The following is a 19,758-nucleotide window of genomic DNA, read 5'->3' as shown; positions in this document are numbered from 1 at the left end:
GCTATCCGGTCTCCTCCTCCCTGGTCCCATCATGTTGTTTGACCATTGTCGTTGTTACTGCATATCTCTATTTAATAAGGCTTTACATCGCCCACTATTAGTACTTATCTCTATTAGGGATTTACATCGCCCACTATTAGTACTGAGACATTACCAAACTTGAAGTTCCTGCGGACGTGCAGACTGTCTTGATTAGGAAACGGCAAACAAGGCCAGCTTTATTCATGTAAACTTGGATCATCAAGCAGCGCATGTAAATATCAGCTATATGATGCAGAAGTACAGTTTCCTGTGATGGGATCATATGCGACAGGTTACTGATATTCATGAAGATATTGCCTAAGTGACTGAACAGTTACGTCATCTAGCAGGTGGTGAGGAAACAGCACGTTCTGCGTTGCTGGCTTTGCGTTCATGATTCAAGCACAATCTTTGATACATACGATGCATGAATATCTTAATACATTCCTTAGAACTTACTATAAGTAAATACGTTGATTTGTATAATATGTTTTGCACAATATTGTGTTGTATGTGCCTGTGTTGATAATGTATTACAGTAACTTAAACGTATCTTTAAACTACTGAAATGTCTTTCAAATGCGTACATTTGTAAAGAGTATTTGATTATTCTTTGTTCACACTTTAATTAGTAGTTCTAGTATCTTGATCTCACATCTTGTCAACAGGCACGTCTTCTACGGGATTTAAAGAATCTGCTTAGCCCAATGTTCTCTTAACGAACTTGATATAGTTACGTCAACCCTGGACTACAAATTCAACAAAGCCTTCGACCGTTCTTTCTAACAGCACATGTCATTCTACTATATCTTCTTTTATCAACCTCAATGACATGTCTGATACATACGAATTGTCTATCAATATCTAATTCCACAATATTCAGTGATAAATATGCTATATAGAGAGTTTATGTATGATATATGTCAAAATCGGTAGAAACTTGGTAAACTATTCAGTTCCCTTGCTGTAAAATATCGCTGCGTGGTTGCTGTTGCAAAATTATGCATCCTTCTAGCGGAAGTTGGCGTAGGTGTCAAAACTGTCCAGATATTCCACAACTGCCTGATAACAGAACTGGTACTGGTCCTAGAGAATAAAACAACAAAACATTTTCAACTGTAAATTTATCTGTATTTCTTTATAAGAACTGAATCAGTGCAAGCAGATCACTAGTAACAAGCCGGAATTGCATCAATGATAACTGCCCTTAGAATTTTACTTGCCATTGGGGACGTGATCGAGGCATCAATCTCTGTCCTAAAACAGTAAGATGTAAGCTTCTAATCACCATGAAATATGGAAATGGGCAACCTGAGGTGTATACAACACTTACCAGTGTCTGCACCATGTGAGGCCGCTGCTGCCGGAGCGCCTTGACGACTTGGAACACGTCACAGATTCCTTCTGCTTTCACCCGCTCCAGCACCGTGCTGATGGCACAGAACGCCCCCGTGCGGCCAGAGCCCGAGCTGCAGTGTACATGTAAAGTTGTAAACATTTCGGACTGTTTTTTGTTTGAAAAGTTGTAAAGACCAATATGTGGACTGTAGCTGCTGGCATGGAGAGTAAGTCTACATCAACTGTTGTTATTACCTTCGAAAGTTTTGCATGATTTTGGTAGTAGTTGTTGTGATATTCTGCTACCATCGACACTTTATTGGAAATCACTAATAAATGCGCTCCATCATCGTAGTTAATCAATTCTTACCTGCAGTGCACGGTGATTGGTCCGTTCCCAGACTGCTGCTGCTGCTTCTGGACCTGACCAATCAGATCGATCATCCCTGAGGCGATGTCAGGGACACCGACTTCCGGCCAGCCGTGGAAGTGGAACTGCTGTACCGTGCGGGTTTCGTCCCCCTTGTTTTGATGGATGGAACATAAAAGCATTTTAAGTGTGTTTAGTCTTTTTTTTTTACATATTCAACTGTTTCTTTACATCTGTAAAGTTATAATGTGTTCACAGGCATCATAGAGTAACATGAAATTACATCTATAAATCGAGTGATATCCTACCTTCGTGTGGCACACATTAAATGTGCGCAGGTCATAGTCAGATAAGGTCTCCACAGCCTGTGCAGTGACCACCACCTCTCCAAAGGTCTGGAGCTGTCCCTCCTCTGGCCAATAACGGGCGCTTTTACTCTGAATGTTGCAGAAGTGCGAAAACTGTTCGTTTCTTTGTACATGAATCATTGACTTCATACCTTGTTCATATATTCAATCATATGCACTATTCCTTGGAGTGTACGTTTCACCAATTTGGAATAACAATGATTTCTATTGTCTGAGAACAGTGATATTGTTTGTTACATTGTTGTTTTCTTTATCAACGTAATGTAATGTCAGATCAGAAAGCTCTGCATACTACCGTAATTTCGTTGGTGTTGACATGATAGTTATATGGAAGTCTATACTTTTGGTACAAATTGACAGTTGTGGTGTGCTAACATGGAAAATATCAAATTAACTGTAAATCTTACGCTTCCTTTCTCCTTGAGCTCGGTCAGCATGACTATGGAGCAGGAGTTCCACTCCCACACCATCCTCCAGAAGTCCTCCACCGTCCGATCCAGCGGGCCCTGCGTGGCGATGTACGCATCCTTCTCACGGTAGCCCTGCAACAAAACGATATTCGTTCGATTCGAATTACGTGCATTCAAACATGGTTCGGAATCTAAAAAAGTCTGGAAATTTCGTGCCCATATTTGACCATCGTGCTGCGTGGCGATGTAGGCGTCCTTCTCACGGTACCCCTGCGCGACCGAACAAGTGTTCTTTAGTTCCAAGCAAATAGATATGGATTTTGAACTTCTCAGTGAACTTTCTTTATTCAACGGGAACAATTAACTTATTTCAAAGAAGCTGAAAACAACTTACGTCGATGAAAGAGGCGTTGATGTAGTCAGAACCCTTCACCCCTAGTTTGTGCAGGAGAAACACACGTCTAGTGTCATCTGGAAAAAGACAATTTTGTAGTTGCTGTCAGAGAAGATCTTTCGTTTCCTCTTTCAGGAAGAGAGGTTAGTTTTTATCATTTTGTACATTGTCACAAAGTTTGTTCAGCATTTCATAACGTTTCGTTCGATGTTGAAATCTTTCGTTTGCGACTAGTCAGAGACCAGTTCTTTAGATGCGTCGATGAACATTAGACATCCAGGTAATAAGATACACCAAAAAAGCAATTACTCAAACAACTGGATATGATTTTCATATCCAGTTGTTTGAGTAATTGCTTTTTTGGTAGTTCTTTAGATGCTTATGACAGTTTAAGGGATAAATTAATTCTGACATTAGTAACCTATCTTAAACTTTCTTGTCTTCGAAAATAAGCGCAAGAAAGTGAAAGGATTTGTTACAGCAATGCACATAATGGTGAAATCAAGTAGACTTGTAATTTGTACTCACAAGGCAGAATCTGCAACACTCTATTCTTGTTCATGTTATTAGGTAGGTTCCCACAGCGCATGTTCGAACGGTCCACTGGAAGCCTGGTCAGTTTCTAAACATAGACAGACGTTAGAATAGGTTCTATGTTTAAAAACAAACGCCATATATATATACTAGCTTGGAAGTGTGATTGTGATTGTTTTCAATGCAGCAATGAGAAATCATACCGATCAAAGTTTGTCTTGTATTGGGAAATGAAGTACAGTATCTTAAACTTAAAGTGATGCTAGCAAACCTCGAACTCTATCTCGAAGCCAGTCTTGTCTGCACCCGGCTGCTCGGTCCTGAGTTTGTGCATGTGGTGCTGGATGTTGGCCACCTCCACCTCCGTGTCTCCATACAGGTGCTGTTCCAGTAGGGCCCGGTAGATGAACACGTACTGGGCCTAGAGATGTCCAAGATAATTGGATTATTATATGTAGAAATGAAATTTTATATCAATTTGATATCATGTACAATTAACTGCAGGTCGGGAGGATTTCGTTGGTGATATGCGTACCTCTGTCTGAACCATGTTGCTCCTGTTCTGCCGCATCCTGGAGACAAACCCGAACACGTCCACTTTCTCTGCAGTCTGCATCATCTCCAACATGGCGTCTATGGTGATGAACGTGCCCGTGCGGCCAACACCGGCACTGCAGAATAGACATTGTGTTATCATGTATCTTCCAGATTCAGAACCAATAGCGATAAAAAATGCAAAGGACATTGGGAGAAAATGGCTGTATAGAATCTTAAGGATAGCGATACATCCCTACACCATTTTCAAGACTCTTCTCTCTTCAATACGATTATACACAACAATTACCATATAGGGCCGCTACTAGATTAATTTTCTTACACCATCTCATTGTGCTTTCTACCTGCAGTGTACAACGATGGGTGTGTCATTGCTGGTTGTCTTAGTAACCACTGCCCTGTGGAACTTCAGCAATCCCATGGGGCTCCGGGGCAGCCCGTAGTCCGGCCAGCCGAGGAAGTGGAACTGGGTCACCTGACGTCGCCCACGGACACCTTCCTGTGTGTTTATAGTGGTGAGACGGAAATGAAGTTGGTATCAGATATTCCATGGTCCTAATACTAACGAACATTCATGGTAGTGTCAGAATCGGATGAGTTTTCAGTTTTCAAGAGTTCTTCAGAAACAGGAAAAATGCGAATTTTCAAACCAGATTAGTCTAAGACTACGCTCATTGCAGATTCATTGATGCTTTTTTTCTTCTAATTACTGGATGGATTGATATCTCTGAAGTCTTTCATCCCGCTTTACAATGCAAACGGTAAAATGACATAAAATCGGTATCTGTAACTTATTTGCTCATAAAGTAATACATTTTTGCAGTCACCTTTGTAACCAGAAAGATCCTTGTCACTATATCCACCATCGGGATGGTGTCAACCAAGGTGACGTCAATGTCTCCATAAGTCTGCTTCCCACTGTCCGGCCAGTACTGTGTGCACTTTTGCTGTGAGGATAAAAATCACATACAATGTATTCAAATATAAACGTCGGCTATTAATGGTAAGTATCTAAAGCAACGTTACAGATTCTTTCAGACATCACAAGTCCTGTAATTGATTAGTGATGAGATAGACCTTTCTATAAGTTGCTAACATGCAGCACAAAAAATACCATGAATGTTCTATTAACGGTAGATAAGTTGAATATACTGTAAGGGGAGACTTGTGAGTACCTTGTTTTTCTCCTTCAGATTGGTCACCATAACGATGGTTTTCGACCCGGTTTCCCACATCATCCTCCAGAAATCACCCACCGTGTTAGGCAGGGGACCTACAGTTCAAAGTATAGAAATGCGCGTAACTTATGTTTTATGACGATTTCAAGAAGACAGATGTGCCATATTAAAGTTTTGTAAGTAAGATATATACTCGACTTAGATAAATGAAGAATAGTCGCAGGACAAGTACTGTGTAATTATGAGAAAGCATATCGAAAGAAAGTTGCTAACGTGTTATGTATCATGGACATGGATAGCACTCTTACCTTGTGCAGCGATGAACTTTCTTGCAACACTGTATCCCTATTAACATTCACAATGTTGCCATATTATTGAAAGTATAGGTGCAAAAAGTCTATTTGCGACTAATGGCAATCTGTGTGAGGTACTACTGTAAGTATTAAAGTTCGAAATGTGCAATAACCGTATCCTATCAGCAAACCGACAAACTCAACACTGAAAATCACAGACAAAACCTAAAGATATACATGTAAGACTGGTGTACATTTACGTGACTTTATTATCAAAACCAGAGTGGCACAATGGAGCTAACAATATCTAAAAAACAAAAATCAACCTACGTCCATGTAGGAAGCGTGGATATAGTCGGATCCAGGAGTGTCAGGGATGGGAGTCAGCTGTACACGTGCATTGTCATCTGGAGAAACATGGGATAAAATCATTGTTACTAATTTTCTAGCTCCAAGCTCTATTGTCATTTTTCTACTTCGGAAGGTTCACTTCAATCGTGTTTCTAAGACTTCTGGTTTCAATTAACCCATATAAAAGACCCGGCATTACGTACAAACATCCTGTCCTCCCGTCTTGCGTCTGTCCCGATAGTGAGTTCAGCACCAAGGACAGGAGAGGGCGGGCCGTAACTTGCGGCATACCAACGCCTTAGACGGCGGTGCCATTGGCGATTGCCTCTCAACCTACTAGGTCATTTACCATTTTTGACGACCGCCCTATTCCAACAGGTTGGGACACCAAGCAGCGACCATGATACGATGCATTAACTTTTATAACAGCTTAATTTGCCACGCATTGTTGCGAAAAACATAACATTGTAACAGATCCTTACATAAACATTCTTTTTCCCATACTGACGCAATGCTGATATGATACAGGTTCAAACAGTTTTGACACAAATACTTACACGCGATGATGTTCTTGAACCTGTTCCTTTCCGTGTTGAAGTCATTATAATAAGCTTCGGCGTGTTCTCGTCCTAGTGTAGCGGGAAGGGCCTGTGGATGATACATGTAATATCGGTGTTAGGTGTTCCTGTTTCAACCACCTGCAGTTCAAAGGGTATACCTCTTAATATCCTTGACTGATTTTACTACTTCGTTGGTAGCAAAATATGATGAAAATCCCAGCTGTTCCCAAATACATGTACGCGCAAAGATTTGGCACAACGTTAAAGAAAATTTATTTTCTGACCGAGAATTCTTCCGAGAAGAGTTGGTTGCCATTGGCGGCTCTCCTGTCAAACTCGGCCTCCAGATTCGGTATAGCTATCGGCTCATCGAAGTTGGGCTTTTGCACCGGCGGTGGTGCCGATGGCTTCTTAGCTGTAAGAAACAATCATTATAAAACAAATCAAGTCTGGTACGTGGATATAAAAGCCCACATGCACGTATGACGATTATTGTAGTCATAAAGGCAGTACATATCTAGCAGGATAAAGAAAATATTTCATCATTTGTTATTATCTCCATGAAAAATGGAGATATTGTTTTATGTGTGTCTGTGTGTGTTTGTGTTTCCGGCTTTTTGTAGTCAGAATAATTCAGGAACCTCTGAATGGATTACGATGATATTTGGTATGTGAATAGGTGTTGGTAAGACAACGTTCAAGGTTGATTTTGGGCCCCCTGGTATGTGACCTTGGTACTGCAGTAGAACTTCCTTTTTTTATAAATCTTTTGACCTGGACGTGCCATGGTCTTGATTTTTTAATCTCTTCTTTTGCCCATTTTTCTCATCACCTTGCCGCTCTTTAAAGCCTCAAAAACCAGAGAAAATGTCGATAACAACTAACCCAATTTTGGCGGCTGTGGCTTTGGTTTTGGCTTTGGTTTGACAGCAACTTCCTCCTCGGTGTCCACTTGCGGACCGACGGCACCCTGCAACTCATCTTTCTCCTCATCAGCCGTCACCACCGGTGTCAGGGGGAGGGTTGCTGGGACCTTCTTTCTAGCCGTTCGTCGTCTGTGTGACATAAGGTACACTAACTTAAAGACCCCAGTAAAACTATATAAATACGGGATAATGTAAACTATAGCCTTCAGTATGCGCCTGGCAGCCGTACAGTGCACATCAGTGGAGGCCTGGCTGAGAAAGTTTACCATGTACAAGTTACTCTTCAAGTCATGTTTGAATTCTATAGATAACATATAAGACTTTGAAGTATGGCCACACATAAAGAAGTTAGCTTGAAGGACAGTTAGCCAAGAAATAAAGTAATGACAACACTGGCTTGCAATTTAGTTTGAGACATTGGCTAGCAGTTATATGTACTGTTCTACAGAGCCCTATTCTATGCTGGTTACAACAACAAGAAGACGCAAAAAATCCCAAGTCATATTTCTAGACACACAACCTAGGCTAATGTTGGGAAGACATTGGAAATCTATATCCATTTAGACACTCTAACACAACGTTGACAGGGTCGATTTGAAAGTTTGAAAATTTGAACAAGGTTGGCTTCCCCCAAACTGAAAGTTGTAGATAGTATTGTCTTGATTATCCAAGGGATCTTATCTGATTGAAACTTCCTTGGATTATGTGACTTTTTGATAGATATCTGGGCCATTCTGCATGGTTTGATACTGTTCATAGAAAAACCAGTACAGAAAAAAGTTTGAATTCTCTGACAGTTATTATGGTAATCTGTCCCTGCTATTGTCCCAGGCTGGCAGACATCTAATCCTTTTATGAATTTATGTGGTTATGGTGGATTAATCCAGCCCTCAACCTGCTGGGCAGCTCACAGTAGGAGCACTCCCTTTACGACTTCCCCAGGGCAAGGTTTTGGTTCCTTTAAGAACAAAGATACACTGGCTCCTCTGTATGAAGTGTAAGGTGAACATAACTTTACGTCATCCATTATCATCAAGTGATTTATCAATGTAATATCCATGTTTCTATATGATTTATCCAGTAGTGGACGTGATGTTTAGTATTACCTGTAAAGTAAGATGCCCAGTGCAACCACAAGAACCAACAGGACGCCGACGGCAGCTCCAACAGCTATAGGAATCACCGTTGTAGTCACCACATCTGTTTGTAGAATAACATTTCCATGTGTAATTTATGCTAGCATACTAAAACTTAGATACTCTATTAAAGACGAGTTGATTCCATATTAATTATGTATAACATATAACAATCAACTAGATGTAAAACTTACCTTGTGTGACTACCGGTTCTATAAAGGGGCTAGTAGAGTACGCCTGCAATTAAGAAAATGGTTGGGGTCAAAAAGGTTTAACTGGTTTGCACAGTGACACTAATATGAGTTGACCTTTACTGACAATGAGGTCGATACTAACCTTTTCAACATTTGAAATTCTATCGATGTAGAGTGAAATCTTAATTCATACTATGCAAAATTTATGGCAAAATGTGTTATCGTACCCTTTTGGTGTCCCTCTTCCGCCTCCCACCGGATGTGGAAGTGTCCACATAGACTCTGACTACTGCTGTGTACATTGTTGCCGGCTCTAACTCTTTGTTTCCAGGATCCTTTGCATTGCCGCCTTTCAGTGTAACTTCAGTCCGTCGGCAGCACTCATGTTCACACGCCTCCCCCGTCCCAATGTCCACTCCTCGGGAGACTATCTGTTTGTACTGCTCCCTGATCAACGAAAGAAACATTTCAATCTGCAAAGATTGTGGTATCGCATATCATGGTACATCGATATTCCATGAATACCTATTTTGACACTTCTTATGCAAATCACAACAGGCTGCAAGTCACCTTTCACTGCTTGAATACGTTCAAATGTCCTAAGAAATACAGTATATCCTATTTTCTGACAGTGTGTGCCAAACCATGATGAAAATGAAAATTCAATGGAACTTAAAGAAACCTACCCTGAAAGGCCAATAGCTACGTAAGGCTCAGTCTGTCCTTCTTGTGGTGCTTCATCTGTCAGTATAACGTCTGGTGCCCCAACTCTTCTCCCCAGGCCTTCAAGGGTCTCGTCTTTCGTCATCTTGACGACAATCACTTGGTAGCAGCTAAGGAAGATGAATCGGAAAATTCACATAACTAATTACAAGTGATTCAACACAATCAAAAATGAATACACAATGTATCTGATTTCCCTCAAAGCCGCATCACTCTACGGAAGTGATGATAACACAAACATGTTTGAGGAACTCACCTTATGGGCCCATTTCTCTCACTCACGTCCGGGAGGTCCATATGAAACGACCTTGCAGTAGGAATCACGGGAGGACCGGTAGAGAGCAATATGACTGCAGGCGGTTCTGTAACACAATATAAACTTGTCGAATGGCTGTTGGGAAACTTCACTCTTCAGCAAAAGCGATCGATAGAAGGTGACGCTAGAAACGTTTTGTTGGGCCGCTACAAATTTAAGGAAAGGAAAGCACTCACCAACTCTTGCAATTTCACAGGTCAACTCCTTGCTCTTTCCACCCTCTCCGCACGTGAGTGCTCGTACCGTGAAGTGTATGACTGAGTTGGCGGACAGGTTCTGCTTTAGCGCCGACCACTGATGGACACCCAGTTCGAACGTTTCTGTTGTTACCTCCGCGTTTGAGTCATCTGGATACTGGTGACGGGGTATCACTGTACGTGTAACCTGGGTAGAATTTATTCATTCATTGACAACGCATGATGTATTTGCTTACATTTACTAATATCAAAGGAGAAAAATCAAAATTTGATTTAGAAATACAAATATACTAACGATATGTCCTTTCAGTGTCCCACGGGTCTGTGTAGGTGATGTCCACATGAGTCCACAGCTGTCATCGGTGACTTGGTTTTGTACAGTTGGAGCATCGAGACCTATAGTGCACAAAGGATGGTTGATGTTCAAGAGTCAAGCAAAATGGTACAATCATGTGGAAAAAAAAGAGGTGCGCACAATACTCTTTTGTTGTTGCACGATGTATACTTTTATGACTACATCTAGTTTCGTTTACTTTCTTCTGATCCTGAAGAAAAATCTCATACGTACATCCGTCACTTGTTTGGGCCAAACGTGGATGACTCTCGATTCCACGGTAAACTGTGTTGATGGCCGACACCTGATATAAGTAAATATGAAACCTGAGTTAGAATGGAACATGCATCGATGAACCGATAATACATTCCCTGGGTTTTATCATTCGAGAGCAGCTCACATTTTATCATTACCCGAATGTAAGCTTCGACATTATGAAACTATCGCCACAACACGCATGCATGTATCGCTACATTCTCATTTGACTGAAACCAGAACGTGATGACACCAGGATATAGATATTGTACATGTAACGTTACTTGTAGTTGCACTCACAGTGACAGAGTAGTTCTGTGCAGGCTGCAATTGTTCAGAACTGACACTGACTGTCAGGTTCTCCTGGTGCAGTCCTGACGTCATGTTCTCCCGATGAAACGGCTCGTTTGTAGATCTGTTGTACAGGCTAAGTTGGTACGCCTGTACCTGGCCGTAAACGTTATCCGGCCGGCGAAACTTTATCGTCAGCGCTACCTGTCGAGCGACGTTGGACCCATCACAGTTACAGTCGCGTTCGTCTTCAACCTTCAGGATCACTGGAGCTGTCGGATCTGCAGAGGTTGATTAGAACATAACGGCGTCATGCATAGATTGATACGCAAAGTGACATTAATACATTTGAGATACAATAACCAACCTCAATCATATTGCTGATAACTCACAATATTCCAGTGTCCTTGTGATGTTACAGTCGCTGAATTCACCTCCTCCTGCGCTTGTCGCTCCGTGCACCCGGAATATGTAGTTTGTGTACGGAACCAGGTCTCTAATAACGGTAGTGGTGCTGTCGTCCGTAGTTGTTATTGAAAAGTCTGATGAGTTGCATGACGAAGATGCTTCATACTGGATCGTATAGCTGCGGATGACTCCGTTGGTTCTCACCGGTGGTTGCCAGGTCAGTTGTACGGTGTTGTGAGACGTCGGCGTGGCTTGTAAACCGTGCGGAGGACCCGGTGCTGTCAGTGAAGAGCACAATAACCAGTTAAACGGTTGAACAAACATTTCAAAGAACTATTCTAACAACAGCTCATTATAGAGATATTATATTTTTGCCAGGAAGAACGTAGAATCCAAAGAAGGAAAGGATATTGCGTTAGTTTCTGGGTGAATACAATTCATTATTCCCAGAAGATGTGCACATACTTCAATCTAGGCTACGTAGCCAGTTAGCCTGTCGAATCGCGCTCCTAGTGTCCAGCCGGTTTCCGTAACCGCCTTTAACCCTCTTGGGTGGGGGTCAGTAACCTCCGGCTGAGAGCTTGTATAAATACAGGTTACGTAGCCAGTTTATGATGTTGTTGCTACAGTAGGAAATGAAGTTAGCAAAATCTACCAAGCGCTTGATAAGCTTTTTGCTAAATGTGTTTATCAATCTGTTATGTATGCTTATTAAGCTTAACAACCAATAGTCTGAACTTACGTGCTTCATCTGTGATTGCCCTGGCCCATGCAGGTGGCCTGTTCCACCCTATCACATTACGTACAGTGACTTGTACACGGTACGTAACGGCGGGTAACAGGCCAGAGATATGGACAGCACCATTTGTACCGGAAATTCCTGTTAATCTCCATGGCGAGTGAGGTGTCCATTCACCGTTGATGTAACTCCTGTAGCGGACCTGGGAGTCGGTGATGTCCAGGTTTCCGGACACGCCTACTGTCCACGTGACTTGTAGGGCTGTGGAGTTAACGGCGGTGACGGTCACTCTTACATCGTCCGGACGTTCTATAGAGGGTAAGGAAAATTGTTGTTTCATGTGTTCATGTACGACATTCCTACTAGCAAGCGAAACAAGAAAGGTCAAGATTATATAAATGACAATTCCATGGGTTGCCATTCAGTTAAAATGTCGGAGATGAAATCGGGGTGTAAAAGAAGGAAACAGTTTTATCAGAGTTCGTTGCCTGTCAATTTTGCGGAATCCATATTTCAAGGTTAATGTCATCACCATCTAAGGGTAGATTCTGGCATTCATACCTTGCACCGTGAGTGTTGCCACCTGTGACGTGTCGTCCCCAGCAGCATTAGATGATGTACACTTGTACTCTCCGTTATCCTCACGGCCCACAGAAGTAATGGTTAATGTGCTGGTGACCACGTCTATGCCGTTAACTTTTCCTGTTATTACATCTACACTGATCTGTCCTCCAGGTGTGATGGTACTGCTGTCATTGTACCAGATGATCTTAGGTGTTGGAACACCCTGACTGCTGCACGTGAAGGTTGCTTGAAGCTCAACGTCTACTCTTTGATTCGCGGGGTGTTGTGTTATTGTTGGAGGCCCTGTAAAGGACGACCAAATCGTATCAAGCTGAATTCATCATCAATTTACATAGTTAGTTGTAACTAGCAGTTTTATGTTCACAATAGCTTTTTTTTCATTCCATCGTTATGCATGAAGAACAGTCTATGATTACTATACATCACTACCCTTCCTGTTGACATGCAGATTTAGCTTTATCCTTCTGCATCTATCTGTCAATCATAGGCTATGTTTGCTACAACATGACAGACAGCACTGCAAAGAATTGTCTAGCAATACGTATATGTATCCTCTATCACCCTTATATAATGGTTATATGTTACCTAACTCTCAAGAAAGTATCATACTCATGGGTGTATATTGCTTTACGGACGTGTAACGTTCTTCCAGACGTATGGTGTCTAGCCAAAATTCATCTTTACTGTAGATGCTGAAGATTTCCAGACTCAAACATCTAATCCATGTGAGCTCGTACTTATCTGACAGGAGTTCCCCTCCCATCCAGCCGCACACCCACCGGTACAGGCCCCGGTTTCCCTGTTACAGGCTGACGATCCGGATAAACAGTGGCAGGTTTGGGTGCAGCTTGCGCCGTAACTGCCCTCAGGACATGCTAAAAAAAGCACACTTAATCATGCAATTGGTTACGGTTTCAATGACATAGAAAATAGTAAAAGTAGTTTTCTACTGACTGATAAAGAACCCAATCTCATTTGACAAAATAATCTTCAAGATGGGAAGGAATTTTATGATACATTACCATCTTCACATGCCATTCCGGTGAGTCCAGGAGGACAGGTACACCCTACCGGATCCGGAACCGTCATCAGCTGACCCTGACACCCTCCACTGCAGCTGAAGCTACAGGTCTTACCGAAACGTCCGTCCGGACAGGCTGTTTAAACAATGCAAAAGACATTGACTTGATCAAAGGCGGATACGTAATCATATCAAGTGATGGGTTACTTGTTTGTTTTGAGAATAACGGAATACAACATTGCAAATAACACCCTTGTACTGTATGCTCTACTGAAATGGTTGTGTGCTGACTTGGGAAGACCACGAATTATCTAATTGTTTTTTTAAAGTCTATTGGCATTCAAAGCACCCTTGAGCTCATGACAAGTGGTTGATTTGTATATTGATCAAGAACATATTTCCAATAACTTCTGAAGAACGTCTGAAAATAACAGTCTTACCAGTCTCACAGTGAGTTCCCATGAAGCCCGGAGGACAGACACACTCTCCCGTCTGATCGTGACAAACTCCTCCGTTATAACAGGCAGGACAGTCACTGGAACAGCCAGGAGGTCCGTACTTGTTCTCTGCACAGGCTGCAGTATAACGTATCATCATAATTGAAACATTCTTTTCTAAGCATATCTAATCGTTTTCAATATCATGCGTACAAAATCAGAGCCCTTCTATGGAAAGTTTATAAAAGTATATTGTTGTAAATGTACGGTGGATGAACATATGGAACATAGGAGCAACTCCTCGACTACAGGCGCCTTGCTATGTGGTGTCACATGAAGCAATATCAAAATGGCTGATGCTCATCATCACCATCATCATCATCATCATCATGCTATTTTTCATTAATAATTGACATGTTGATTGCACCCGTGATATGCACCCGTGTGTAAGTAATTGATAGGAAATAACTGTTCTGGAAATACTGAAATTGCGGACTGCAAGCGTGCACAAGGGACCATGTTAGTAAACTTACCCCTGACTATGAGCCTCATGATGCCCTGCTTCCTGTCGGAATAAGCCCCTTCATAGTAGCACTCATAGATCCCCTTATCTGAAGACTGGACACTGCTGATGCTGAGTGTGAGAGACGTTTGACCCTGTAGGACGACTCCGTCCTTCCTCCACTCCAAGTCTCCAGTCCTGGTCGAGTCTGGGTTCCGAACCATCTCCAACGTTACCGGGTCTCCCACATTCACAGTCCGGGAGAACAGTCTGGGCTTCACGTCGGCTGAAACACAGAAAGTAGTGAATACTGATTTATCAAATTGTTCCAAAGAGTTGGTAAATGCATGTTAAGTTGAAAGTCCTAGTTCTATATTTTTAGTTATTTGCTACTCAACACAGAGTTCTGTATCTGACGACGTTTCAGGAAGGTAGATGAGGAGTTACGAAAACGCTGACAAGTACAAAACTTTGAGTTGTGAAGCAAAGAGATCAACCTGCTGAAACTATTTTCAGAGCCTAGTTTTATGGTTGTTATAATATTGTTTTGCCCTCTGATCCCTACTTTAGGCTATGCGCTGGCATAGTAATAACTGTAAACAAAATACATGTATTGTATAACTTTGTATCACTTTTACGATTAAATTGCAATTATGGCTTTTTGGTATGGTCATTTAAACAAACTAAGGGGAAAACAATACACACTTGAGTTCCACGGCCCCATATTTTCGTCTTTCAAGTGACATATCATGTTTCTCAATGATTATGCAAACAACGTCCTCATTTGTATCAGTTGATCATCTTCTCTGCCCAAATAACACAAGTTGTTCAAAGTATGAAAGTCCCGAAAGTAAATCATGTAAGTTATAGCATAACAAAGATTCTTTTTTTAATCACAACCAAATCTTTTCTCTGCCAAAGTCTTTTTAGTCCTTTTGCTGCCTTCCTCGGGCAATAATGACTGGATCTGTTTCTCACTGCTCTTTATATCTAGTTATTATTGCCACTAAGGACTAGAGAAACATAGGCAGGTGAGAAAAATGTGTTTGTGATCAAAGAGGTACTTTGATCCTAGCTATCTGAATCTATTGGAGTTATCTTACCATCTTCTCTCATCTTGAAGGTGATGACTTTGTCAGAGACGCCGTTTTGTCGACCCCGACAGGAGTAGGCGTTGGTGAGATGAGTTGGATCGTCATCTCTGTTATAAGGCCAGATCTTTACACGGAAAGGATTCGACCCAGCGGTACCGGTATTTCTAGCTGAGGTAAAGCGTAGTCCTGACCCTGTATTTAGTTCAAGCTGGAACTTATATCTATGTCTTTGATTTAAAAGTGATCCCGCGTAGTAGCAGTATAACCATGTGAAGTCCTGGGCCTGGAAATTTGGGTTTCTTCGGACCGTGTCCGGATAATATGGAAACCTGCTGGTCATTGTGATGTCAGGTACTCCTAGAGTAAAAATGACAATGACTTAAGTTCATAGAATGAAAATGACACAATGTAGAAAATAAGACTTGACGTTATCTCCAACACAGTCTACACACAGTTGGCGCCGCTAGCTATGTGTTTTACATTTCGACTTGACGACGATCGCCGAAGGACCGTATCGCGAACAAAAGTGGATTCGTGTGCCCTTCATCTTGTAAAAAGTATTATTTGAAAGACAACAAAACATAAAAAAAGTTTAAAAGATTTGTTCTTGATGTATGGCATTTGTTGAGCGAACCGTCAAATCTTTGGTCGCTTAGCGGTTGCGACGAGGTCGCCGCCTCACGTGTAAATTAAAGGGGGGGTAAGCAAAATAACATGTAAACGTCTTGTTACTGTATGCCCAAAACAAAGACACTTGTGTCCGCCAATATACCAGCATACCTATACAATTTTGTTCGTCAATTAACAGATTTTGCCCCCCCCCCAGGTGTGGGACCTAACTGACCTTGGTACTGCAGCAGAACTTCCGGTCTTTGTACCTTTTGGCCTGGATATGCTATGGTCTTGTTTTATGTGTGTATCTTTATATGTATGTGTTCGTGGGAACTAAAGTATTCCCGCTGTTTTGACCAAAATAGAGCACAACCATCACTTCTCAGGGTTTCAACGGCTTCCAAATATTTGAGCCTAGTACCGTGAGACTTTTCAATGATATTGACTTCCTGATCTTCTCTCTGTTTGTTGCTAGTGCCCAGGTACGTTTACGAACATAATCGCTAAACTGGAACATCTAGACGTTCAAGTTACAGCTGATAGGCGTACTGTCCAAGCGAGCACAATGCCGTACTGTACTAATATTAAGTTTGCTGAACAGGTCAAATGCCCCAGGCATGTTCCCCTTTCTGTGTACAGGAGTGTCACGCCTGGTCAACTTCCAATGTTTTCTCACGGCAACTCAATTGTACTTGTCAGTACATCGTATAGATAGTTATCCCTTGTATGGCATGTTTGGTAAACTGGGGCTGATACGCACCATTGCCTGTGAATCAGTACGTCTTACCTTTGGTAGGGATATACTCAGGGTGATACAAATAAGTTTGAAATAGGACAACAGCAGTATGGTCTTGTTTGGGGAAGTGTACATTTGTCGCAGATGTATACACTAATCTTACACATTATAAACAACCAACAGCATTCTAAAAAGACGACGAAAATACGTGTGTCATTTCATATTCATGTTTTTGTCTTTAAATTTGCCACACTGACCTGTAAGCCTTGGTATATACGCAGACCAGAAAAGTCAAGAGTTGCAACATGACAAGAGGCGCCTGGTATTGACTTAAGACACCGAGAACCCCATGCCACTGATCCCAGATCTATTTATACTTATATACAATATTCCAAGTACCTCTTTCTTTTGTAGACAAGAACTAGGACGGTCTCTATTGATTCATAGCAGTACTTCCTTATATAACCTGAAAGCCATATTATTGCTATTAGGGTTCGGAATTTACTTCCTTGTGGCGTCATGGGAAGTGACTATCCTAAACTTCCATGACGTGGTATGCAATTCATGTTTACACCGTTCGGGTGAGATGACTCATTGGAAGAGAATTGTAAAATCCTCTCTAACAAAGGTACACGAATATGCTTGGCCAACAATCTTGAAAAAGGGTAGGTAGGGAGGGGGGTAGAAAAGGAGAAGTTAAATTAAAGAAAATGCAGAAGCCTCGTAAAAACGTAACACGATCTCAACATCCCCGGAAAATGCCTATAGATCATTTTAAACGCCAGTTATATTTCTACTCCTATTCTAGTCTTTTCAAACTTGACCTCTTTCACGTTTTCACTTGTTATGATACCGCGCGCCAGATTATTTCCGAGTCATTTCCGATATACACTGCAATTGGTACAAGGATGTACATGTAGATACAAAGGATCCACCAAGGGGATCGTTTCAAACTCTATATCTCTCTGGGAAAACTTTATCCCAACAAATAACGCTGTCATACAGAAGTCAATCACTTTGTACATCTTCAAAAACCATTCCTGAAACATCATCTAGAAACAATTGACCTGTCACACTGGCACACAACTTGATAGACAAGTGGTAAACAATGATACACAACATCAGTCAATTTCGTTATGTAGTTGCATTCTATCGCAGGTTATCAACTTGAGTTGTTTGAGATTTTCTAGAACGTAGTTTGAACGTGTTGTGCCAAAATTATCCATCCAATATATGCACCCAACATGTGGGCCTCATGGTCTGACCTTGGAGACATAACTGTGTCACGCCCAGCGCAAATAAGGAAGTAAGAGGAAGTGACTGGTTTAGGTCATACGAAACTGAGTTGAAATTTTTGTCACAACTGTAGATTTAGTATACAAACACAGTAACATACCACGTAGAAATTAAATATCTCAAGATATTTTCAGTGGCTATACAACGGATACAAATAGAAGGTTTATTAAAATTCGTCAGTGTGTACTCGTATATACCCTGATAGCAGGAAGACCATTATTTTCTGTAATTTTCTGCCATCTTCAAAATCAACATTTATTCCGTAAGCACAATACAAATTAAACACTTACGCTGTATCAATACGTCGTAAAAACACTTGCTTTCAAAATCCCAAATAGAAGTTCCTGTTTTTGTACAGTGCTGTTGTTTCCATCCCAACCAACATAGGAACCCTCTACCCCACAAACACATTCAACTAAACGTTTGGTAGGACGGCGTACTAAGTCAGTCTTGGGGGGAGGGGGTCAGGTGGCTATATCTACGACACGATTGGCGTTATAAAACATGCAGACCTCAAAGTATCGAATGAGGCCATCTTTCAATTGTTATCCTGGCCTACGGTTGACAATGGTCATATTCTCACAAAGTACTGTATAGAAGTACACGTACCTGAGACCACTGGAGACAGGCAGAGTAGTAGTTCGAGAAGTGACAGCACACGTAACGCCTGCCCTTTACTTGTACGAAACACTTCCATGGTGCAGGATACAACGTTAACTCCACTCCTCTCTGACTGAATCGAGAAATTTTCCCCAGTCCTGTCTACGTACAGAGCTTCCTCCTTTCTGGGCTAATTCTTCGCGTGGACTGGGTTTTCTATAATCACTTCCTGGTGTGACGTCACGAGAGAGATCTTACTCGACGGGTTTGAAGTCTTCTTTCTGCTCTGATGAGTGGACCACCGTGACTAAGAAACATTAAGTACATGTATGTACATAGCGACTTTGTGTTAACGTTTTGACGACACACAATGTTTTCTCCAAGACGTATAAAGGAGGTAAAACATGAACGTTTTCTGGCTACCCGGGATATTCTGTTTTTCTTAGACGCACAACCCTCCCTCCCAACTGTTGGTCACAAACACAGGGTAGCCGAGCAAACGTCACAATTCTCCCTCACAAAGTCTGCCTGCAGATTACATAACGGCATTGTCTCGGGTGACTGGAAGCATGTTCTCATTCATTTTACGGTCACGAAACTGACGTGAATACCTGTCTATCACTCAATGGGGAGGGGGGCGCCCAGTGGCGATTTTTGAAGGAAGGCAGGTTCATTCCTTCAGATATGACTTCAACTGCAAACGTAAGTTGACCTGATTATAACATATATAGAAACAACTATTGTTTACGCCCGTTTGGCGTCGAAAAACATCAATACGGCCGATATGCTTGTGAGAGGCTGATGGGAATACATGGGGGGTACTGGTGCCTAGTTTAGTGGTACAGAAGGTTACAGTTTTTTTTTCGCTACATTGGCAGTTCGCTACAGTACTTTTCGCTACATGGCAAGTCGTTTCGCTACATGACACAAAGCTCTTCAAACACCTTAAAAATTTTCCGCGGATGCCCGATTCCATTCACTGAC

At 41.7% G+C, this 19,758-nt stretch overlaps 2 protein-coding genes across 3 annotated transcripts; both read right to left on the bottom strand.

Annotated features, from left to right (window-relative positions):
• Positions 1 to 188: 188 nt before the first annotated feature.
• On the bottom strand, positions 189 to 11,255 carry LOC136444644 (receptor-type tyrosine-protein phosphatase epsilon-like). 2 transcript variants are annotated; one of them, XM_066442308.1, is made up of 27 exons: positions 11,137 to 11,255; positions 10,754 to 11,025; positions 10,433 to 10,502; positions 10,160 to 10,260; positions 9,844 to 10,051; positions 9,608 to 9,713; positions 9,315 to 9,461; positions 8,856 to 9,075; positions 8,629 to 8,671; positions 8,405 to 8,504; positions 7,258 to 7,427; positions 6,657 to 6,787; positions 6,370 to 6,460; positions 5,792 to 5,868; positions 5,477 to 5,513; positions 5,166 to 5,263; positions 4,818 to 4,937; positions 4,335 to 4,489; positions 3,971 to 4,106; positions 3,707 to 3,856; positions 3,430 to 3,523; positions 2,902 to 2,978; positions 2,505 to 2,639; positions 2,038 to 2,166; positions 1,730 to 1,881; positions 1,355 to 1,490; positions 189 to 1,107 (listed from the first exon to the last, which is right to left on the bottom strand). In XM_066442308.1, exons 2-27 carry the CDS (start codon positions 10,835 to 10,837, stop codon positions 1,033 to 1,035), a joined length of 3,042 nt encoding a protein of 1,013 aa, XP_066298405.1. In that variant the 5' UTR covers positions 10,838 to 11,025; positions 11,137 to 11,255; the 3' UTR covers positions 189 to 1,032. The 2 variants fall into 2 exon arrangements, with proteins under 2 accessions (XP_066298405.1, XP_066298406.1); XM_066442309.1 differs by having other exon boundaries at positions 8,405 to 8,498.
• On the bottom strand, positions 11,117 to 19,008 carry LOC136445165 (angiopoietin-1 receptor-like). The gene is made up of 8 exons (XM_066443034.1): positions 18,784 to 19,008; positions 15,540 to 15,887; positions 14,468 to 14,722; positions 13,938 to 14,072; positions 13,499 to 13,633; positions 12,453 to 12,758; positions 11,895 to 12,200; positions 11,117 to 11,430 (listed from the first exon to the last, which is right to left on the bottom strand). The coding sequence occupies exons 1-8, from the start codon at positions 18,869 to 18,871 to the stop codon at positions 11,117 to 11,119; spliced, it is 1,887 nt and encodes a 628-aa protein (XP_066299131.1). The 5' UTR covers positions 18,872 to 19,008.
• Between the last annotated feature and the right edge of the window lie 750 nt (positions 19,009 to 19,758).

The sequence above is a fragment of the Branchiostoma lanceolatum genome, chromosome 11, assembly GCF_035083965.1.
Source record: "Branchiostoma lanceolatum isolate klBraLanc5 chromosome 11, klBraLanc5.hap2, whole genome shotgun sequence".
Classification (NCBI taxonomy): Eukaryota; Metazoa; Chordata; class Leptocardii; order Amphioxiformes; family Branchiostomatidae; genus Branchiostoma; species Branchiostoma lanceolatum.
This window is presented reverse-complemented; position numbering and strand designations above follow the sequence as displayed.